The 24,624-nt window shown below is 44.2% G+C and overlaps 1 protein-coding gene and 1 long non-coding RNA gene across 4 annotated transcripts in view; one reads left to right on the forward strand and one right to left on the reverse strand.

Moving 5' to 3' along the window:
* The window catches only part of LOC139052787 (glycerophosphocholine phosphodiesterase GPCPD1-like), a 277,931-nt gene extending 258,280 nt beyond the window's left edge, over positions 1–19,651 (reverse strand). For 2 of the 3 annotated variants that reach the window (XM_070529864.1, XM_070529863.1), the window contains exons 1-2: positions 19,401–19,651; positions 10,262–10,301 (exon numbers count right to left, since the gene is read on the reverse strand). In XM_070529864.1, coding sequence (XP_070385965.1) covers positions 10,262–10,301; positions 19,401–19,418 — 58 coding nt within the window. In that variant the 5' untranslated portion in view covers positions 19,419–19,651. The remainder of the gene's footprint in view (positions 1–10,261; positions 10,302–19,400) is intronic. The other variant, XM_070529871.1, reaches the window with a different exon arrangement.
* Positions 19,652–20,102: 451 nt separating this feature from the next.
* LOC139052789 (uncharacterized) lies at positions 20,103–24,173 on the forward strand. Its single transcript, XR_011510057.1, has 3 exons — positions 20,103–20,200; positions 22,338–22,412; positions 22,477–24,173. It is a non-coding gene; the product is annotated as an uncharacterized lncRNA (long non-coding RNA).
* Positions 24,174–24,624: the final 451 nt, after the last annotated feature.

Consider the following 24,624-nt stretch of genomic DNA (forward strand, 5'->3'; position numbering starts at 1 on the left):
GCTCGACGCTCACCGCGTCCAATGCGGGGCGCGTAGTCGCTGCGCCGTAGCTCATTGTCTTACACCCCTTGGCGGGTCGACGGGAACGCTCTCGCGTTCCACTCTTGAAGGCGAAGCAGAGTAACGCATGAGTTGTTTCTTCGTCTAGCCGAACCAAATATAGCCAAGCAACAGCAGTTCACCAGGCTAAACAGTGGTTCAACAACTAAAATAAAGGCTAGTATGCTTCGCATCCTGGGCTTAACCTTACCTAAGCCACAGCCATTTTTTTTCTTGTTTCATTGCCGTTTCATTGTTCCATTGCAGGTATGTTTGCTCACAAGGCGAGCAGCATTTTCATGGCACACAAATAAGAAACATGAGCAAAACGTGGCACGCTTCTGTACGCATCGGCGTCTCTGTCCGCCCGCACAAACGTTGTTCGCACCGCCAGCCTTCGGGCCGACAGTGTCGCGCGCGCCACCCCGCGGGCGCGACAGAAAGGGGCCAGGTGCCGCGGCGGAGTTTGACAACTGAAAGTAATCTAGTAACGTTGGTTATGGGAGCAGCGATTGAAGCGCGACTATGTTTGGAGGGAACAAACACTGGGAAAGAAAAACGCGTTTTTTAATTCAAACGAGACACAGTTAGATTCATTCAACAAAAATAAAATTCCTAGTCAATTTTATATATTCGTGATGACTTAGGAAAATACGCTTAATTTTATTATTATTAATAAATGCATTTATTTTCAGCGCCCATCGCTACAGGGGGCGCTGACGCGATTATCACTCGCAGTGCAATGCACGTCTTGAAATGGGCAGAAAGGCGCACTCGTATCACCTGTTGAAATACGCCCCCCTCACAATTTGTGCTTTCTTGCTTGTCGAAGTTTGTCTGAATTTGGTGACGCGGGTAGCTTCATTGCTTCTTAATCTGTTCAATCAAAAGTAGTGGGTGACGACCGCCAGATAATTGTGTAGTTGTTTTCGTGCGACTGCGCTGACCGACGGGCTTGGCATCCGACAATAGGATCAGCACTCTACACCTAAAGCTTTCGTCGGCCTCCAAAGAAATTATGTTCTCTGCAGGGATGCGATTTCGACAACCGTACGGCTGGCCTTTTCCTGCATCGCTTTCCACGCTGAAAGCTCGAAACGCCCATCAAGTCGAATGGCGGGGCATTTGAATATATAGCTCCAAAGGAAGAACAACAAAACCAATTTCGCGCCCTCGAAAACAAGATGACGTCACTTCTGCTTTTAACGGACATGGCGTCACGTCATTTTTTCTTCCGCCGGAAGTGTTCCCACCACATACAGATGGCGCTAAGCCCCATGAACCGGCGATGGACCGCCATGTTTTGAACGTATGGGCTCCTATGGAAGCTTCGCTACCAGGTACATTTACCTTGCAAAACACTCGGATTTATGAGGCGCCACTTGCGTCATGCGCCTCAGCATGTCAGACTTGCGGCGTACAAATCACTTATCAGGCCTAAAGTCGAATATGCGTCACCAATCTGGAACCCATATCAAAAATATCTCGTTAACGCACTTGAACGCTTCCAAAATCGTGCGGTAAGATACATTCATTCATCTTACTCATATGACGTAAGCTTATCATCTTTAAAAGAGAAATCTGAGTTACAGTCTCTCTCGCACCGCCGTAAGATAGCCAGCGTTGCTCTCTTTCATAAGTTTTTCTACAGTTCCCTTAATCGTGAGCCATACATCATTCCACCCGCAAGAATATCGCAACGAGCTCGTCATCCTCTCCAAGATTTAAAACCACGCTCACACACAACTACCTTCTCTGCTTCTTTTTTTTTTCTCGAACAGCAGCTGATTGGAATGCCCTTCCCCACCATGTTGTATATACAAATAATCACCATGTGTTCATTGCTGAGGTTGCTTCTATTTGTCAAATTAATTACCTTTTTGTACAAATTCATCATCTACTGTACGTTTTTGATAGTATGCCATGTATCTACCTTTTTTCAAATGTTACACTAGTTACTGAAATGATTTGTCCATTGCCACTGTTTCTTCTCTTCGGCCAAATTAACTGTTGCTTTTTTATTCTAATTGACAATTTGACACGAGTATGCACTTGTTTATACCAAGTATCTACCACTTTTCAAATGTTTCGTTTGTTATCATGTTGAATTTTTGTTACAAGATGTACCCCACCCCTAATGTAACACCCCTGATAAAGGGGCCTTTAAGGAAACAAACTGACCTGAACTGACCTGAAAACAAAATATACTATACTGATGGGCGACTTCAATGCCAAGGTAGGCAAGAAGCAGGCTGGAGACAAGGCAGTAGGGGAATATGGCATAGGCTCTAGGAATAGCAGGGGAGAGTTATTAGTAGTGTTTGCAGAACAGAATAATATGCGTATAATGAATACCTGCTCCCGCAAGCGGGATAGCCGAAAGTGGACGTGGAGGAGCCCGAACGGCGAGACTAGAAATGAAATCGACTTCATACTCTGCGCTAACCCTGGCATCATACAAGATGTGGACGCGCTCAGCAAGGTGCGCTGCAGTGACCATAGGATGGTAAGAACTCGAATTAGCCTAGACCTGAAGAGGGAACGGAAGAAACTGGTACATAAGAAGCCGATGAATGAGTTAGCGGTAAGAAGGAAAATAGAGGAATTCCAGATGAAGCTACAGAACAGGTATTCGGCTTTAACTCAGGAAGAGAACCTTAGTGTTGAAGCAATGAACGAGAATCTTATTGGCATCATTAAGGAGTGTGCAATAGAAGTCGGTGGTAACTCCGTTAGACAGGATACCAGTAAGCTATCGCCAAAGACGAAAGATCTGATCAAGAAACGCCATGGTATGAAAGCCTATAACCCTACAGCTAGAATAGAACTGGCAGAACTTTCGAAGTTAATCAACAAGCGTAAGACAGCTGACATAAGGAAGTATAATATGGATAGGATTGAACATGCTCTCAGGAACGGAGGCTACCTAAAAGCAGTCAAGAAGAAACTAGGAATAGGCAAGAATCAGATGTATGCGTTAAGAGACAAAGCCGGCAATATCATTACTAATATGGATGAGATCGTTCAAGTGGCTGAGGAGTTCTACAGAGATTTATACACTACCAGTGGCACCCACGACGATAATGGAAGAGAGAATAGTCTCGTGGAATTTGAAATCCCACAGGTAACGCCGGAAGAAGTAAAGAAAGCCTTGGGAGCTATGCAAAGGGGGAAGGCAGCTGGGGAGGATCAGATAACAGCAGATTTGTTGAAGGATGGTGGGCAGATTGTTCTAGAGAAACTGGCAACCCTGTATACGCAATGCCTCATGACTTCGAGCGTACCGGAATCTTGGAAAAACGCTAACATAATCCTAATCCATAAGAAAGGGGACGCCAAAGACTTGAAAAATTATAGACCGATCAGCTTACTGTCCGTTGCCTACAAAGTATTTACTAAGGTAATTGCAAATAGAATCAGGAAAACCTTAGACTTCCGTCAACCAAAGGACCAGGCAGGATTCCGTAAAGGCTACTCAACAATAGATCATATTCACACTATCAATCAGGTGATAGAGAAATGTGCGGAATATAACCAACCCTTATATGTAGCTTTCATTGATTACGAGAACGCGTTTGATTCTGTCGAAACCTCAGCAGTCATGGAGGCATTACGGAATCAGGGTGTAGACGAGCCGTATGTAAAAATACTGAAAGATATCTATAGCGGCTCCACAGCCACCGTAGTCCTCCATAAAGCAAGCAACAAAATCCCAATAAAGAAAGGCGTCAGGCAGGGAGATACGATCCCTACGATGGGCATGGGCCGGACATGTAATGAAGAGGAAAGATAACCGATGGTCATTAAGGGTTACGGACTGGACTCCTAGGAAAGGGAAGCGTAGCAGAGGGCGGCAGAAATTTAGGTGGGCGGATGAGATTTATATGAATTGAAGTCGCATTTCGGTGGGGGCGAAATGCGAAAACACCCGTGTGCTTAGATTTAGGTGCACGTTAAAGAACCCCAGGTGGTCGAAATTTCCGGAGTCCTCCACTACGGCGTGCCTCATAATCAGAAAGTGGTTTTGGCACGTAAAACCCCATATATGAATTAATTGAAGCACAAAAGTAAATGGAACGCCCACTTCAATATCTCGAAAGTGGTGCTATACAAGAGATTACTTGCAGGTGGATACATATTGCAAGCTCACCAGCTACAATTCGTAAATTACAATGTGAGCCGTAAAGTAATTGGAAAATTAATTAGTATATTTATGTTAATTAGCTTAATATACGTTTGCATTCCTCTTGCTAGTAATGTCCGCCACTTCGAATAATCTAGCTCAAGAACAATTATGCTGTCTGCCACAAGGGATTTTTGAAAATTCCGGAACTTAAAAGTGATCACCATGTATATGAGCTGGCTGAGCCGCATTCGGCAGCCATACAGCTTCTCGGTACACGCGCGTCTATCCCGTCGTCCCCCCTCCCCCTTTTTTTTTCCTTCTTGTGAAATGCGCCGCAGAAGCCTTCGTTGACCTTCTTCGACCGCCGCGCTAATTGGACGACAACGCAGATATGCAGAGCATATTGCCCGTCGGGCGTCAGAGCACCTGCAGCTGAATGGCACACAATGGGACACTATACAGCCGCAGAAGGCAATTGTCGCCGCTTTGTTTCTAGCTCAGGTGGACAATAACGGTAGCTAACTATACCGGAGTGATCATTTTTAAGTTTAATGAAATGTTTAGAAATCACCTGTGGCAGACAGCATAATTGTTGTCCTTGAGGCGGATTATTCCAAGAGGCAGACATTACTAACACGAGAAATCCAAACATATGTTCAGCGAATTAACAAAACACACCAATTAACTATAAGTAATTAAACGGACAACAATGATAAATGTAAAATTGAGTTGCATCAGTAAATTACGCCACCGCAACAGCAAAGAGGACAGTATACGTCCCGCCGGCCTTGTAAACCAGAAAAGACGCGCACCAACGAAACATTGGTGGCCCGACGCCGCCATGAAGCATTTATTCCATCAACAGTTCGCCGTGCCATCATAGACAGTGCCTGCTTGAAACTAGAACGTTTCATCGATGGAAAAGGACTATGCGAGGCAATCCAAAGAAAGCAAAGACAGTGTAGCAAGTTTCGATAAGCTGTTCGTGCGCCAAAACTCAAATACTGCGAAAACTGTGAGGTCACGAGAACGTGCCAGCGCGAAATTCAAAATGGGGAAGTTTACGCCTTCACTTTTTCCAGTGATAATCAACTATTCACTGCCAAATACAGACTGTTTTAAAATAATACTCTACCGGTCTAGACTGGTCATCTGTGGTCGTGGTGGACCTTCAGATTCCCTTTAAGCGCACATACTGCAATTGAGGCAATTGCAGTCGATCCGAAGAGACGCTCACTTAAAGGGATACTAAAGAGAAATATTAAGCCGAGCTAGATTGAATGGTTAAGCTTCATTAAGAACGAATGCTACATTTGTAAGCGAGAATATGACTAAAATAGAAAATTGGCGTGGCGCCACCTGTTGTGGACTATAGCACCTCTCGTGCGACGTCAGCACTGACTCTTTCACCGAGGGCGCCATGGAGAGCGGTCACGTTGCCGATTGCGTGAACTCATCCGTATTTGGCGCGGATCGTTGAAATTGGAGAGCACCAGCGGAACCTTGGGCGCCAATTTGATGCGCGACAAAGTGATATACCGCCACATCAAAAACGATGATTGACTTATCGACGATAATATATCGATCTACCTCCACTTAATATTTTCCTTTACAAAAAGAAAGGTGGTTAACCTGGGGCCCGATTTTTATTACACATATCATGAGAAGCCAACAAACAGACACCAAAAGACAACATAGGTAAAATTGTACTTACTAACTGAATTTTTAAAAAATGATAAATTAGCGGAAATAAAAGTGGATGAAAAAAACTTGCCGCAGGTAGGGGACGATCCCACGTCTTCGCACCCGTTGATTTATCATTTCTTTAATTCAGTTAGTAAGTATAAGTAATTTTCCCAGTGTTGCCCTTTGGTGTCGTTGTTAGCTTCTCATGATATATTTTCCTTTACAGTCGCTTTAACGGGAATTGTAACGACAGCACAATTTCCGAGATATTCTCGACTGCAAAACCTGACGAAACACATTGCCATTCCGCGTAGCTTTGTCAGACACTGCCCGTGGAAGGCATATCGTCACAAGTTCTGGAGACTATCGTATATGTAGTCTTACACTTTATACTTTGCGGATACATATGGCTTGAACACTGCAGAGGCTTCAAGTGCAATATATGCGCACGAAAATAATTAGTGGAAACAGTTACTTTAACGTCCATTCCCGCACGCGTTGCACGGCGTCCGCTGCCAGCAAAAAAGTTCCCGTTTCGCCTCGAGTCTCCTGTTGACTTCGCTGGTACAACGCTCCTGGCACTTCGCTGATACACAGTCGTCGCTCGTACAACCAGCATACTATACGCGCACACACAAAACGATCAATTATTGCCCGGAATATGCTGCCGCACAGTAGCCAAATGGGTCAGATTTTTTTCTCTCGTAAAGTTCAGGTTTCAACTCCTTCATCTCGGTCACGTTGAGCAAGATTCCCCAGAGCTATTGTCTGGCAGCCAGGCGAGGAGCAATCCGTTCTTCCCACGAGTATATACTGTAGATGCGTTTCCTTTTTTGTGCGTTTACGTGGCATGGATGGACATTCCCAAAATGTTCGCATGAAAATCGTTTCGGCCGCATTTGGAACGTCTGCCTCACGTCGTTTTTTTTTTTTTTTTTTTAAGGCAGTGTGCCACGGAACGTTTCCGGAGCATTTTTTTGTGGCGCGCCAGCGGCGACCCGTGGCACGCGACATACGCGTCGTTTTTGTGGAATGTGTCCCACCAGTTATCCGCGTTGGCCGTCGATGACACGCAAAACAATTAGGCCGAGATTACAACGCGGTTATCGCACAGTTCGCAATGGAGGCGGTGACACCGGTCGACGCGACGTCGAAAATACGTAGCAGAAAACGTTCAATGTAGTTGCCGTACTACTTCGCATGCAGAGGGGTGGGATTTGGAGCAGAGATCTGGAAGCTATATTGCTGAAGGAAGTGGAGCGCGAAAAGGTACGTGGCATGTACTAACACACGGCGCCACGAACACACGCGCCGAAAATTGCGGCTTGCGCCGAATGCCACTCAGTTTGTTAGCTAAACTAACTCTACGATCGAAGCACACAGCGAGAAGATCAAAGGCGCGTGAGGTCGCAGCAAGATGTCACCAAAGAAGCGCAGCCTTTGACAATAGGACGCAGGACGCCGCTGCACACGCGATGAACACTCCGCTTGCGTCTTCGTTGCACGCAAACGGCACGCGAAGGCTCCTGCGTGTTGCTGCAGGTTATGCCGCTTCTCGGTTTCATAACAGGTGAAAACATTTTGAACCTCAAAGGACAACTGCCTCCACTGAAAAGTGCCTGCAGCTCTCAACTGCTTTCCGTTTTGTTCCAAAACCTCGTCTATCCCATGTAGTCTTATAACTCTCGCTACCAAGTTCACTAGCATTATGATTATTGACTATCATTTCTGGCGATTTCTTTCTCTGTCTCTCTCCAACAAAGGAAAGACTGCCAGCCTGGCAGGTGAACTTTGGTCACAACGCAAATACGTGCCCCTAGCTCCTTACGGGGACGTTAATACATATAACGCATCCGTCTGTCCGTCCACCCACTTGACCCAGCGCCTGCTTTGGGATCGCTTCTCACATATGGCAAAGAAGCGCTGAACCCCGAAAGCCTTAGTCTGCTGCAAAGTACACCGCGGCATGTTCGGCCGCCTCTCCAACCATCCTCCACCTGCGAAGGCACGCTCCCACCGTGTGCACGAAGAGCACAACACGCCCCTCGCTTGATGGTCTACGGCCGATGCGCGTGCCCAGCCAGTCAGCCACGTTCGTTTCCAGAGATGAAAGACTGGCGATATGTTTCAACCACAATGGAACGCCACCCGCTCACGGCGAGGAACTATCTACAAGAGATGGCGTCCGGAACGAGCAATAAACGACCTCAACACAGCGGACGGCATTCACCGGGGGTGGGACAAAGATAGGCAGCGCTCCCCCAATGTGCCGTGTGCACACACACATGTCCGTTTTTTTTTTTTTCTTTAGTCAACGCTCTTCTTGGGCCTAAAGGGTTCATCGCGGAGCGCACATGCAACAAAGTGAGGAATTCTTCGTGTAAAGTGTTGAAGCTTTGCTTCGATGCATCAAGGCCAGCACGTAGTTAGATGGAATGATAAAAGGCGCACATACGAAGACACAGTTGTATAAGTTTAGTCTGTCCGAATACTACAGTCGGATACAACATAAGCCTGCAGTGAAGCGCCACCCACACCCTCATAACTGCCAGCCACTCTTCCTCCACAAGACTGCAACTAGTTCATATTTCAAACGTTCCCTGTTACCTAAATAAGGTGGTGATCACAAAAATAAAATTATGAGCGCGTAATTTTACACATTTTCACTTGTCTATTATAGTGGAACGGTGAAAGCCTAATTCTTTATTCAACTGAAATAAAATGTTTGCTTCGCTGCAACTATTTACTTTCAAGTTTCACTTCAGTTAGCAGTGAAGTTTCACGAGTAAAACAGGCTCAGCAGTGAAATTAACTGTACCGCAGACTTTTGAAGAGTGAAATGCTCAGACTCCATACACTTTGTACATGTCTGTTGCATACTGCATCACTTCTGCCAATGAAAAGACTCTTCAAGAACAGCAGATGCTCTGGAGGTATCAAGTACGACGCCATTTTGAAAACATCGCATGACAACTTTGTTTGCTTCTGTGATTGGCTAGTGGACTAACACAACGCTGTGCCGTCCCTGTGCCTTGGTTGCCGAATGATGTTTTTTTTTTTTCTTTCAGTTGTATTCTAGTAAGTATGGGGCCAGGCATCTGCACCTAAGTTTCTATTATCTATGCACAACAGGCACAGTCGGCTTCTTTTCATGATCCTGTCGTAAACAATGTAACAGATGCAAACTCATGCCAGTATTCTGAAAGGCCTAGGCACAGATTATTAGTATGGGATCAAAATTAGGTGCACCAGACAATACTGCATATACACAGCACATGTGCATCCACTAAATGCCTCGAGATTGTGTCTGGTCCCTTGTTGCACCTTCCAATTTAATCCAACCCTCTTTGTACCTACACACCATCAACAACTACTCCAACATTATGTGGAAATGACAGTGTGAGAAAAACCTGCATAAGCACGAGAATGCAAATCGTAATGCTAACAACTAAGTGGTCCTTGGCCCTTTGCAATAGGTTATCACTATTACAATCATCAAGCTATTTCATGTTAACTGCAAAATGAAGGCCTCTCAGAAGTCCCCAATGAACTATCTCGCATCGGTAAAGTCCATTCTATGCCTGCAGATTTCCAAACCTGATCACGCCATCTAATCCACTGCTGTACTCGACAGTGTTTCTCTTCCCTTGGCACCCATCCTGCTCCACGAAATAATAAACCACAGGGCATCTTCTCTAACATTCATTGTCATCCTTCAAGTTAAAACCTCATAGGTTAGTATGAGGTATATTGTGCTGATTCTATGTCTCTTTTCTCACGATAACAGTAGGCTGCCAGTCATAACTTCAGAATGCCTGCCATACGCATTCCAATCCATTTCTATTCATCTGGAGATTTCCTTTGCATAAGCCAGATACCCTGCAACTGCTTCACTAAGACAAACATACTCCCACACAGCTTCAAGAAACTGGCAACTAATCACAAATTCTTCCTCATCTGCCAGGTTATTGAACATTACCTTTTGAATATTAATGCTCAAACCTACCCTTTGCCAGTTGAAATTCTCAACAACATGTTGCAAGTCAATGCTATTGTTGATAAAGAAGACAATGTGACCTGCACACTTCCCTTTGCTGAGATATTCCCTATTGATCCTTACCATTACTGCCCCCTCCCTTTCCAATCTAGTATCTCGAAATACTTCATGAAAGCCTGCAGTTGCTTGAAAGATTGTCTTTCCTTGGCGGACACTCTACTTCACTGCAATTTTTTATTTTCTGTTCTTTTTTTTTTGCAATGGGTTTGATGCTATAACCACCTGTTTTGTATGGTATAGCAAGTTATAGCATGTTAGATTTACCGGTGATCACATTTAACAAGCCAATGTTAACCGAGATGTCAGCACAAATACCACTACCAAGAAGCACTAAAGGCTCGACTCAAGCTCACCGTCGTCTGTAGGGAGCAGGTTGTGCAATGCAGCCTCCTCCTGAAAAAGAGAAACATTCAGGATGAGCATAAGGAGGCAGCCACATGCCACAGTGAGATAAGCGCAAGCACTGCAACAAAACCAGCACAGTCAAACCAAAGCTGAAGCTCTTTATTGCACACCACACACTTGCACACTTCTGCATTAGAACAGTGGGTAAGGCAATTACTACCCGACAAACAAACCACAGTTGAGACCTACCTTTAGAGTGCGAGTGAGAAAGGATTGTGGCTGATGTTCCTTAAGCTGTTTGAACACGAGAAGAGTTCACCAAAATAAGAAGTAGCCAGCCGTAATATAGTCAACACAATGAAAGGAAAGGTGCTGGATGACAGACTTAACAAATGGCCTTGTGAATTTTGATGCAGGCTTTTTTTTTTCTACTCCCCCAAGGAGACCCACGTGATTCTCTATGTAGATCCTTAACACTGCTGCACTTTCTGAGCACCCTTTACAGAGAAAATTTGAACAGCCACCGTGCTGACATTTCCTACGCATGTATGCAATTAAACATCCCCCACCATGTAAAACACAGAATACATAAAGCATATATTAAATAAGAGTGAGAGTTCAGGACAGACTAAAATACACAAAAACACATTGGCAGAAACTGCAGGCAAATATAGCTGCATTCACCCCATTGTCATGACTGTATATTGTGTGAATGTGTACTATGCATTTGAGCGTGTGATTTTATGCATCGCTTTTCTTGCCTGAAGCATGGCGAGGCAAACGTCTGCAGCATCCAATAAAGAATGTGTATCTCTCTCTCATAAATGCCAGTCACTCGTTTGAAAGTAAGGTTAATTCGACTGAGACCGTTGCGACAATGAAGCTGTATCAGGCACAGCGGCGAAGGTAAGTAATGCTCAAAAACAGCACAGAGAAGGCAGAAAACCATTTTTCTTCATTTTTGGAGAAACATTATCCACTGCAGTGAGCGTCAAGAAGCCCACTCCAACAACCAACATTCAAATAATTTTAGCCAAGATTCACAATTAATTATGCTAACACACATTCTGTAATGTGGTGTTATAACTGGCGAGTGCTGAAAGAGTGCTCGTTTAGTATGGAACCACGAGAGTAGCGGCACTTTCAGCCATCTATCCCCAAAAAGTGGTGCAAATAAAAACATTTTGTGAACTGCAGGATAAGACTGCATGAAACAAAACACAACTACGGTGTTTTATCACAATAGAATTGTATGCCATTACCATCCCCACCAAGGACCAACTTGTCATGCGCTAAGTGCCAAACACATACGCATAGCAGGAGGGGCATGGATTAGCACGCAAAGCTTGCAGGTGGCTAGGGTGGTAAAGGTAAACACGATGACAGTATACCTAAAACATTAACACTACTGTTACCATCCTTAGATGCCAGATGTCAGCTGTGTGTGCACTAGGTAATCTGCAATGTGCATTCTTAGGTATCAGATGGCAGAGGTAGCAACAACTAAGTCAAGTGGCAATGGAATGGTGAAACATTCTTGTAAGATTCCTTTCAACACCATGACAAGTGGCTGATCCTAGTGGAACAATGGTCCCCCTGGCTTTCAAGCTAATAATAATATGGTAAAAGAAATGGAATGGATGAAATGGAGGCCCACAACAACTGTTATGTTATCCCACTCTGCTAGAGATGTCAGTTTCTTCGCAGCCTGTCTGAAGACTGAAATAGAAAACGGCAATGCATTAATCAGACACAAGCACAGGTGTTTCTCAAGCTACATGCCCAACCTGTAAGAAAATCTGGCTTTTTAGTGGCTCCAATGGTCCACATTTTTATCCCGTAACATGCACCTGCACTTCTGCGATCCAATCGACATAACCGCCTCAGTGCAAAGTGTCAACTGGGACATGGATGTTAAGTTCTGGCAAGGCAAAGACAAGGTGGCAAGCACTGTACGCCTAATCTTTGTAATGAGCCAAGTCCAACAGCCAAGAAAGAAAAGTAGTTTTCTTCTATTAGCACAGTGCTGTAAGCCACAATGTTCTGCCTTTCAGAAATGAACTAGCTAGAGTCGGTGGGATGAGCTTTTTGTTGTGCTCTCAAATCGGGCAATAGAGTTCAACTCTTATCCAAAACTGTGCTCTTTCCAATGGCCATGCTCCCTTGCAAAACAATGAGTACCACACACCTCTTAGTGCCTCTGATCAGTGGTACCGAAAGCAAAATAAATGTTTCCTGAATTTCTCTTAATGGTGTTTAAGTGCAGAGTGCACTGCTCAATATTAAAAGTACTACTTATGTTGTTCAGTGAGATAAGTAGCACACTACATGTTCACATTTATAATATGCAAATGGTAGCAAGTAAAAATCAATCATTATATGCAGAGCTGACAACTATGAAAAAAATGGAGGATTTCTGAACATGATTCAATATCACGAATTGTTTTTCTTTTTTTTCTCGGGGGGAGGAGAGCCTATTTTAGCAATGGAAGTAATTAACAGTAAACATCTCTCGTCTTTACTGTCACAGACAAGTTACAAAAGCATGCTTGAGGAAAGTGTTCTCCTTAGCAAAGCGCAGCTTGAGGCTACAGATTCGATTTCCCACTGCACCAGCCGCATTCCAATAGAGATGGAATGCAAAAGCACTGGTGGGCGGCACATCGGATGCCCAATAAAGAAACCCAAGAGTTTTAAAGATAGTCCAGAGGCCGCCACTACAATGTGCCATGTAGACCCTGTGATACTTTTTGGCTGTTAAGCTCTACCCCATTTACATCAACGCCATCTCCTTTGTCTTACCTGTACATACCATGATCATATATTGCCTTCTTGTGCCTTTTCCTGCCCTACTCCTCCTATGTGCTTTCTTTCCCTAGTTCCTTTCACTATGTTGTGTTGCATGTAGGTGGCTGCATACACATACCAGCAGAATACACCCTGCATTTTATTACAGAGCTACCTCTTTCTCTGGAATGCTAAACCCCACTGTTATGTCTCAACACCACTAAGGGTGTTAATTAAACGTTTGCCACATTTCAAACCACCGCACCTCTTATGCAGGCGTCAATGCGGCATGGACGACGACTAAGAACACTCACCTCACCATTACCTGGAAACCGGAGAAAAGGATGAACAGGAGGGAACCATGACTACGAATGAATATGTGCAGTGATTAGACAAGTCGAATCACCACCCATCCCTCGGCACTTATCCAGCCATGAAGACAGCGTGTAAACCAGCTGTTGCAGGGCTCCATGAAAGGCCCTCAGACCACCCTTCACCTGGCAGACTGAGCAAAGAACGGGGTGGGCAACGACAAATGACCCAGGTGTCGCTGGATGATTTCTTTCTTCCACAGATTCCAAACCAATTTCTTCGAGACGGAGTTACTGCGGTTTATGGATAGCATATGCGTGGTATCACAATAGAGTCGACGATGGTGATTTGCTGCTGCACAGTCTTCAGATTCTCTAGTCGACTCGCCTAGGGAAAACGATGGGATGAAAAGCAGATACTTTTCTAAAGTGACAGGTGGTCCCGATGTGAACTGAGACATTTAACTTTTTCCTGCATGGAGTGGGCTTCCACGCTGGAGCCAGGTAACTAAGCTAAATAAACCTTTTTTCCTTCATTTTCTACAGCTTGATGTCGTAGTCGGTGGGCTTTGGTGGATTCCATGCCCAGAACGACACCCTAGCCACAACACCCACCAATCAATTCTAAACAAAGGCATACCAGCAGTATGCCTACTGCAAAGCTACGCTACGACAGCATTTTTCCAGACAGATCCACGAATTTTTCAGAACCAGATACAGCTCACTTATCAACATCACAAACGCTTTTCACAGAATTTCATGCCCTAGGGCATGAAATTCTGTGAAAAGAATTCTGTGAAAAGGCATAAGAATCAGCTGATTCTTATGCCTTATCAAGGCAGGTTAAGCCATGTCACTGGTGGTGCTTAACTCACCACCTACTGAGTCCCCACTTGCTGCTACATTGACTGAGGGGCCCCAATGCAGCTACTGTGGCTTATGGGCTTGCACAGAACATGTGTGATGTTACCACCCTCTGTCAAACACAGCTTATTAAAGCGCAGAAAGCTAAATGCAAATGTGCCAAGCTGTGTGTCAAATGTGACACACACAGTGTTCTGACAAACGCAAGATGTAGGACTGCCATACTTCTGCTGCTGCCTTCTAGTGTCACTTCTTTTCGTGTCAAAAGAAGAGCCAGCCTAGGACTTGCAGCAAAGGCAGTGGGCCAGACTATAGTGGTCTGATTTCTGCAGCTGGAAGTTAGAATGATTCTCCAAGCAGAGTTTCCTTCTTCTTGGTCTGCTGCTAAGACAAAAACAAAATTATGGGGTTTTACATGCCAAAACCACGATCTGATTAAGAGGCACGCCATAGTGGGGGAATCTGAAAATTTGGACCACCTGGGGTTCTTTAACATGCACCTAAATCTAAGTACACGGGTGTTTTCCCATTTTGCCCCCATCGAAATGCGGCCGCCGTGGCCAGGATTTGATCCCACGTCCTCATGTTCATCACTCCAACACCATAGACACTAAGCAACCATGGCAGGTACTGCTGCTAAGACAGTCAAAATAGTGACAATAGGGCAATGTTAAGAGTTAGCATCAATGAGTCTATTGGAAGGAAAATATGATAAAATTGGCCAAACATTTGTTGTTGCTTTTTCTTTCAAGTTAAAATGCAACAAAATCAGCTGTTTTGCAGTAATTACGTAGTGCACAACTAATTCAATCTAGATCACATCTAAAGCAGAACAGGTATGTCCCATGATCCAGACCGGGATATGTATGTATACCTGCAAGTAAAAGTTAAAAGAACTACAGATGTGGGAAAATAGACTTTTCTGAAGTCTAGGCGTGGGAGCCAGAAACAAAGTGGTACAGCCAATGTATATGTGTTCAACCAATCAAATACACTGACACAATTCCATATTGCATCACTATGCCATTCTAAATTTCATTCAAAATGTTTTGCTGATGTCGTGGTCAGTAAACTTCTGCTCTCAAGGGCACAGCAGAAAGAGAGAAAAAGATTTCAAGCATATTGTTATTTTTCATTCTCTCATGCGTGTGCTAGTTTAGTTCTGCATTTTCTGGTTAATTTGGACTCTCCCAGCATCCTATTCGCCTAAAGATCAGAGCTCATTTTCTGGTGGATTATGGACTCTCCCAGCATCCTATTTGTCTAAAGATCAGAGCTCACCTTATCTGCAAAGGCATTATGTGCAATCATGCCATGTGAATGTACAATGTTCCTTCGTTAAATTTTCAATGTTGCTCAAGGGTGCTAATTTGTGAAGGTAGCTCAATAATGTTAACAAAGGACTGCCGCAAGGAGAACAGGGGAGGTATTCTGTAAGAGTCCACCTAGTGTACATGTCCATTTCATCTGCTGTTGAAGTTCTGATTGGCTGGGCTGTGCATCCGCAGCAGCGAGGTGCCACAGCAAATCAGCACTTCGGCAGCAGATGAAATGGACATGTCCACTAGGTGGACTCTTACAGAATAACTCCTCAGGACTATTCATTTGAATCAACAAATCATAAAGAAAATAGAGCAAATATATTTCATGCCTTCTACAAGGACAAAAGGTGAACACAGCAATTGCTTATGCATTAGACACATTTGCGTGTTGGCACTGCTGATATAGTCACTGATGGAAACCTGTAGTGCACAAAAATGCCCTAGGACTCACCATGGGAATGAAAATACCTCTGTGTGCATGCAACAGGGTTTGTGCAGCACCTCTGACTCAAAATTCAAGGATTTCAAGATGTCAAAGGCCAAAGTTCAAGGAGGCGGGAAACAAACCTTATTCACACTGAAATATAGTGAAATCTTCTTAGCTTAAATTTCTTGTTGCTAAGCACCTGCTGATTTGGACACTTGCTTCAGGCTCTTCAGGTCCCTTTCATAGGTTGACATTTCCATTGTAACGATCTCGTCAGTCGCCTTCTGGCATGATGGTTAGTAGTGTCCGACTTCAGCCTAATTAAGATGCTCACCATGTTTAAGTCAAATGGCTGAAACTTACTTTCCACGAGGCATTTCTGGTGCCTAGGTGCGAAAATGGAGCTGTGATAGCAGCTGTGTGAACCAACTAGCAAAACAACAAAATGATGACACGGCTTGGTCGCTCGATCTGGCTTTGTCTAGCGGCACAATGACAATGGTGATTTCAACAAACCTATTGGTGGTTATGGAAATGCCACATTGCAGTCATCTAGCGACACTTTCAAAAGAAAATATCCAAGATTGTTTCCCCATGGACAGTGTTCATGACATAGCCCCTATGCAGAGTTTTGTCCCTTTAAACATTCAAAAGTGGCCCCAACTCCAGTTCTCAAGGAATTGAAGGAGCACATTTGTTTTTAAGGAGCTTTAAGGGCCCTTGAATCTGCTTTTCCAAATTCAAGGGTTTTCAAGGATTTCAAGGAGGTGTACAAACCCTGATGCAAGCGTCTGAACTCATACCAAGATATCAGCATCTGATTAAAATGCTTGATGGATGACAAACAAGGAATGTAAACCAAGTCACAAAAGTGTGTTCGCATGTTGTATGACATGTGCCTGCAACTCGGGCGTTGCCCCAACAAATGTTCTAAACAGCCAAAAGAAAAATGGAACATACGTGTACTTTCCACATTAAAATTAAATTATGGGGTTTTATACGTGCCAAAACCATGATCTGGTTATGAGGCACGCCGTAGTGGAAGACTTTGGAAACTTGGACCACCTGGGGTTCTTTAACATGCACCTAAATCTAGGTACACCAGTGTTTTCACATTACGCCCCATCGAAAGCAGCCGCCGTGGCTGGCATTCATTCCCGCGACCTCATGCTTGGCAGCCCAGCACCATAGCCACTAAGCAACCACAGCGGGTTTATTTTCCACATAAGGCATGCAAAGAACTTAGTAGCACGTTGGTGCAGAGGTGAAGACAAAGTGGTCGGACTGTTGTAGCAACAATACGAAAATCAAGACATCCAAGTAATGATGACGAAAGAGACTGATAAACACAAGGGGCCTTCAGAACGACATTTACATATGTTGTGCACACATTTGGTGACAATGTTTTCAAGCACGTAGTACACACAGATAATAGATGTGAACTTATAGATCTGACAAACTTGAAATGCAACACAAAACAATGCATACACTTAAATCATGCAACAGTTATTTTTTTTTCTACCAGGATTACAGTTCATAGCACATATTTACTTATACGAAATGTGATGGTTTAGCAGAAACGTTTTTATATGGTGTTGAAGTTGAGGTGCACAAAAATCAAATTCCTGCTCGACAATATTTAATAGCTGGGGTGTATCTATTAGTCTTGATCTTCATATATATAATTTGTTTGGGTGAATGGTGTTGTTCACAGCTATAACACAATGAGCAAATGTGGCCAATTAATTTAAGGGCGCCACTCTGAGTATCATAATGCTGGTTAGCTTCCCAAGTTTTGCACCGTGAAAAGTATGTCATGGCATCCCAATGGAGCAATTTAGGTGGAAAATACTTTTTGGAGCAGTATGGAGCAATAAGTTTCGATTGGCACAGATTGACGCAGCATTCCCACCACTACTGCGACAAGACACTACACCGGATTTTGTGTCTAATATAACGGGCAAGGCTCCAAAGCACTAGGAACACTCATTTACATTGCACATTATGAGCAGATTCAGATGCACAGCCGATTCAGCAAGAAACAGCATTCCGATTACATTTACCTGGAGTAAAATATTGGAAAAAAGGCCATCTATATAAGTTTTGCGTTCGATACTACAATGCCTTTTGTAACAGTACAGTGTGAACACTATAATTAAAGAATTGTAGATGACATAATTAGCTTGCTCCCATGTTGAAAATTAAGATACTACAATCAATGCATACAGGTGTGAGACAAAGATGTTTTTGTGGCATGATTGCAATATTATTTCAGCTTGATGTGTCATGCCAGAAATGTGCTATTGTTGCACTGAACAAATCCACCGATACAATTAAGACACCCACAGAAGAGTGTGATGGTTGATTGAACTGCCATGTAGGTAAGAATTTGTTTTTGTGCAGGTACACGCTTGTAGCAGGGCTCCTATAGCTCAAGGGGACGCTAAGGTAGTGGTATAAAGCAATCAAATTGTACATCCAGTTGGCCGCAAAAGTAAGTACATGCAACATGGATTCCACGACGCAAATGTGAGCTCTTGCGCTGTTGTAGGGGGGCTTCTAATTTCTAGAATCAAAGTATAAGTTCCCAAAAAATACAACAGATCCAAACTTCGATTTCGAGGCTATGTGCCAAGGCTTCGCGGGAATACAGCTTTCTCGCAAGACCTGCGCCTTGTAAATTTTTGTGGCCCTCTGAGTTTTCATGCACGCTTGTTCAAGCGCAATTGACATAATCGCGCGCTGGCAATTTCGTATGTCAGCGACATTGTCCACTGAAAAAAAAGAAAAGAAAATGAAAGAAAAATATCGAAAGCAAGGGCAGCGCTTTGCGCTCCCTTCCGTTATAGTGTGTTTCTGCAGTAACTTTTCCCAACGATTTGGCAAACTCGTCATGCAGCGCAAATAATCTGCCGCGTTTTTTTATGGCTTGGAAACCACGCGTCCGCGATTTATAGAAGTACCGTTAGTGTTTTAGCACTGCCTTCCGTGATATGAAAACCTAAGAGAGCTATAGCTGAGCGAATTGGCAACCAATCGGTCTAGCTCGCACGAAAGAGCTGTCACATAGTTTCCCGCCCTGATGTAAGCATGGGTCAAAAGTTGGTCAGAACACAGTGGGCGGGAAAACAGCAAACAGCCGCGCGTCGCGTCGTCCTTGGTGACAATAAAAGAAATATTTCATTCCGAATGCATAAACGTGTAGCTAACAAAATGAGTGCATACTGGCAACCAAATCAAGAGTAAGAAATACTCTAGCATATATATATATATATATATATATATATATATATATTTCTTTACTTCCGGGCTTGACTTGTTAGCTCACAAGGCAAACCCAGAAATCACTCGCCTTGACCAAGCTATTTCACGATGTTGTGCAAAAAGCTCTGTCTTCCGTATAAAGCTGGCGACGAGAACGTTTGTATACACTTACCACATACAGGCACTCCATTCCGAGAGTAAAGGGACAAAGTTCGGAGAGCTGCAGCCGCCGGGTCTGCTCACACACGCACGCGCTTTGCACTTAAGAACACGAAATCGGCTGCAGCTTAGCGAGGTGAGAAAAGCCGTCTGCTTCGGACAACACAGGTCGCTGGTTTTTTTTTGGCGCAGCGCCGAATGGACCTACTCCGCACAACGGCTAACATACCGCATAAAATTTCTCACTAGTGAGAAACTCTACGGTTACCCGCTGTATAGTGTACTAGAATAATGCTAGTACACTATAACCACTACAATCCGCTGGCGCGCTCCTAGAGGGAAATCTGGCGCCACCGTCTATGAACGGCCATAGAGTTAGTAGAGCAACTCTAGAGGAAAAGCTGGGCCGGAAAAGTGGGAACCTCTAGGGCGCCGCCCTGTTGCTACTGGTCAATGTGGCCAGCGCAATTACTATTGAAAGAGCTGAGAACAAGTACACGTCACCTTATGCTTTGTCATCTAAAAACGCATACCTGATGGCTTTATGAAGGTGGTACGTTAATATTAAGTTTACAAAAAGCGATCGCTAAGTCCGTGACTTATCGAAATCACGATGTACGCATTCATGCAATAAATGATGACGCGAATTTCGGTTTCGAATCTTTTTTTTGGATGCGTAGTAGTTTCGTTTAGGCCTCAAATAAAGGAGGCGTTGGTTTGACATGCGATCGCGCGTCGACATTGGACGCTATGGCACACTCGTGCCTTATGTGCCACCGAAGCCCCGAAGTGGTCTGGCATATACCTTCATATGTAAGTAAACGAATGTATCTCCTTGTTGAGAATATCACGCGAGTAGGCAGCTCTTGTGGTACATCACAATCGTTTGAGAAGCGTCACAGTAGAGCATTTTTCTGCATGCGGAGCGGTGTTTTTATTTGCAGGTTTCCCTTCAGTAGGCGGACCAGCGCACCGGAATTGTACTGGCGAAGCCACAAGCAACTCAAAGAATCTGTTTAATTGTTGCACTTTGAACAATCATGCTTCTACAAAGGCCACAGCAGAAAAACAGCCTGATGCCGAGTATTTCTGTGCCACGAAGTAATCAAGAGGCGATCGAGTGCCTAATGCGGACGAAATCTAGTGCATCGAGACTTAGAACGACAGAAAGCTGAGCTAGTTGGTAAGGATTCATTATGCAAAGCTGGTGAGGCGTGCAAACAGGACACAAGAGTAGAGAAGTGGGCGGCGCGCTCGTGTTGTTTGCTTGTAAATACTCTTGTGTCCAACTGTCTGCACGCCTCACCTCCGTTTTGCATAACGAGCGCATCAACCCACATATTAATAGCTTAGGCGTTTTATTAACTGTACAATATTTTCAACACTTCCTTGCATGCCATTTCATGTGGAATATCTTTTCTGGTCACAAATTTGTGCAGCGAATCTATTTGCATGATCGACTCCGGGCCTGTGGGACCGTTCACTTGCACTTGATGCTGAGTCTTTTACATGTATCCATAAACTGCAGATATGCACATCAGATCCCTGCGAGCATTTTCAAAATTAAGTTATTTTCGACAACAGGCACATATGCAATACTGACATAATCCCGAATACCACTAAGCAGCTGGGACACATTTTTGTTGACCATACTCGCAGGTAAAATAAGTACATCATGTGGACAGCTCCAGCTCATTTTCCTTAAGTCAGTGTGTACAAGGGTTATGCAAAAATAATTTTTTTCTCGCGCACCGATTATTTTGCTGTATAAGCAAGAGAACCCACCACGTTAGTGTAACGTATCTTGTGCATCACACTAATATGTGCTTTCATTTACCAGGTGAGATGAGTTACTTTTATGGCTCATTCAGTCATATCACACTGCAAGCTGCATTCATCAATCTTCAGTTGGATTTTGCAAATGTTTAATGAAACATGTTTCCCTTTTATGCAGATACGCAATGGCAAGCCCTTCCATGTGTTCCAAAAGTAAAATTTAAGCTCTAAATTAAAGAAGATATTTCTAGTCAGAAACAAGCAAAAATGCTGACTGCAGAGTATCAGAAGCCCAAGGTACAGAAATTATGAGAAGTGTCGAATGATTTCAAGGAAAGAGTCGTAGTATTTGAAAATGCAAGACTCTTTAGTGGAGGTCGAGCAAGTCAATATAGGTAGAATACTCTGCAAAATTATGCTAGTGAGGGGATGTCAAACAGTGGGTCAGGAAATGCATTGTTTTTCTGCAAAACAAAAGCTGATTGCCATTACATAAGTCACTTTAGCATCATGATAAATTCAGAAATAAACCAAAAAAGAAGACACGCAAAAATAAAAAAAAAACCATTTAATGATATTCCAGCAGAACTTTTTGTTGGGCTAGTTGGTGCATATCACTGAAGTACTATAGTGCCAAACAGACGACACAAGAAGAAGACACACGGACATAAGCGCTCGTCCGTGTCTCTTCTTCTTGTGTCGTCTGTTTGGCGCTATAGTACTTCAGCCATTTATAGATGCTCTCTCCACACTGGGATAAATAAAAACAAACACATCACATCTAATGTGGACATGTCAGATGCCTTGTGAAACACTAAAGGAACAATTCAGTTTCGAGCCATGGCACTTGCCGCATAGATGTGGGGGGGCCTTGCACCAATAGTGATAGTTACCACTGCATTTTGAAATTGAAAGCATTCGTGCAGACAAGGATGATTCTTTATATTTTTGGCTACCACTTCAAATGCCTCCACCAAGTGTTACAATGCTGCACGCAGCCATACTAAGGATCTCGCAGCAACACCTGCAGGTAAAAAGCAGAAGCAGTCAAAGTGCTGGTGTGTTCTGGACACTATGTTTGAAAACTTTTAGGCAAAAAAGTGCAAGAAGCAGACATAACAACTGCATTTATTTCATTAATTCCCCATTTAAATGGCCTTTTCTTTTTGCTTAGACAATGCCTACGCCTAGCCACAGCAGCTCCCTCATACAGACTCTGCAAGCCAAGAGGCCGTGGAGGCAAATGCAGGTAAGAGGCAATAAGCAATAGCACTGGTATCGACATTCATCTAATTTCTTTTTATTTCGTTTAGGCAGCCAGCACACCTCGAACAGCCACCTTGACTGCAGGTGTGTCACCCTAGTCGCCACGGAAACATTTGAGGGAAAGTGACAGGCAATGTGAACAGCCACTTCTCCATGTAAACAATACTCTTTCTCTCGGATGACTCCTACGCCTCGCCACGCCAGCACACTTGTGCACAAAGATGCCGCAGAGGCACGTGCGGGTCAGAGGCAAGAAGCAATGGCACTGGTGTCGACATTTACCCAATTTCTTTTTCTTACACTGAGGCAGCCAGCACACCTCGAACAGTCACCTTGACTGCGGGTGTGTTAGTAGATTTCTGTTGTACATATGCTCATAATAAACTTCAGTAAACTTGAACTTCATAATAAACTTGAAGGCAAATGGGACATTGATGCATTGTATTTTTGAACATTTATTGTACACATACAATATATGTTACACTTTGCAGTGCTACAAAGCGTATTTTGAAGCTTCCCCCTATATTTTGCACCTTTAATTACGTATGTGTTGTGTGGCCCTCAATGCAGTTCATGTTGTAGCAGCTGCTTTGTCTGTGTATCACACATTGGCTTAAGCTCGTGATATCCACATACTTCTCTCACATATACAAAATAAAGTTCTATGTAGTCCTCAGTGTTACAACAAAAAATGAAAGTAAACAATCCGATCGTGGAATTGTATTTATTACAGTGATTCCTACGACAGTTACCGACAAGTTGACAACTTGAACTGGTCACTCGGTCCATAGCCTCCTCTATTTTTCAAAAATAAAGGAGGCTATGATCCAGCGCATTGCACATTGTGTTGTTGTCTCCCTTCCGTCCTTGTTTGTTGGCGCTAAATATGCTTTCAATTTACCAACACACCCAACAAATGGCAAGGCTATGATCCGTCATGGCAAGGAATTTTATGTATACATAAAAAAGGGGGGTGTGTGTGTTTGTAGTGGCGGTATAGGATTAGGGCGGTACGAAAAAAATGAACACCGTCCTCTAGACCCATTCCGTTAAGGTACCGTAACAAAGCGTATTATGCATAAAGTTCATTCAACCAACTCTGATATTACTACAGACGCCAGGCGACGCGAGCTACATTTTTCATGATGCATTCGCGACTGCACCGGATGCCCTCCACATTATTCTCGTTAATCGTGCTCGCTGCGCTGAGGCAAAAGAGAGATCATGGGCGCAGGTGCCTTTAAAGTATCTCGACCTTGCGAGGCACGGCTGCGCGTGCCTGGGGAGCTGTCCGTGCGAACACTCCCTGGCACACACCTGCCTCGGCGGCCCCAACCTACGTATCGTTCTGCTTCGAGATTTGATCCCCCCACTGTCCCTCGGGTGCCCTGGAGTTCCTGCGCCGCCTGCTCTACTATCATCTCAGGTACTCTCCTGAGACTTCCGTTTGTCGGTTACATGTGCCCTACAGCTGGATCATTACTTATACTAATAAAAAACTCGATCTATCGTCACGACGATAGACCGCGAAAGCGGCTTTTGCAACATACCGCGCCCGTGCGAAGAGAATTACGGAACGCCAACGAGGAATCTGACCACAGCTTTGAGCTCGTAACCTCGTCGAGTGACACTCCTGCAACAGGCGTGACCGCTGAAAACCGCATACCGCCGGAAACTTGAACAGGATCATCCCTCGGTTGCATAACTGCCAGCTGTACGGCCAACATGGACCACACCCATACCATCCCGCAACATAGAATAAAGAACCGACTTATAAAGCCCAAAAACACGGCTGCACGCACACATCATAACACTACAAGCGAGACGCCATGCTGCTACGCTGCTACTGTTGCCGGATTAAAACTGACTACTGTCACCAAGTCTAGCAATCGTCTCGGGAGCTGGCAACCTCGGCGCGTAGCAACATGGCGGCGCTCTTGCGGTTCCCGATTTTAATGCATGGGCCCTATGGGTAGCTTGTCCTCTAGAGTCAGTATAGTAACTCTATGTGAACGGCCAATGTCTAAGAACGTTGCCTAATGCCTGCGTTCCATCTGGGAACGTATTTAGATGTTAGGCAACGTCACTGATCTCCACTAGCGGGAACCCTAGTGGAGATCAGTGGGCAACGTTTTTAGAACCAATCTAAAAACGTTGCATCTGGTTCCGTCGTCCGCGTAGAGTTTCTCAGGTCC

Source organism: Dermacentor albipictus, unplaced genomic scaffold (assembly GCF_038994185.2).
Source record: "Dermacentor albipictus isolate Rhodes 1998 colony unplaced genomic scaffold, USDA_Dalb.pri_finalv2 scaffold_34, whole genome shotgun sequence".
Taxonomy (NCBI): domain Eukaryota; kingdom Metazoa; phylum Arthropoda; class Arachnida; order Ixodida; family Ixodidae; genus Dermacentor; species Dermacentor albipictus.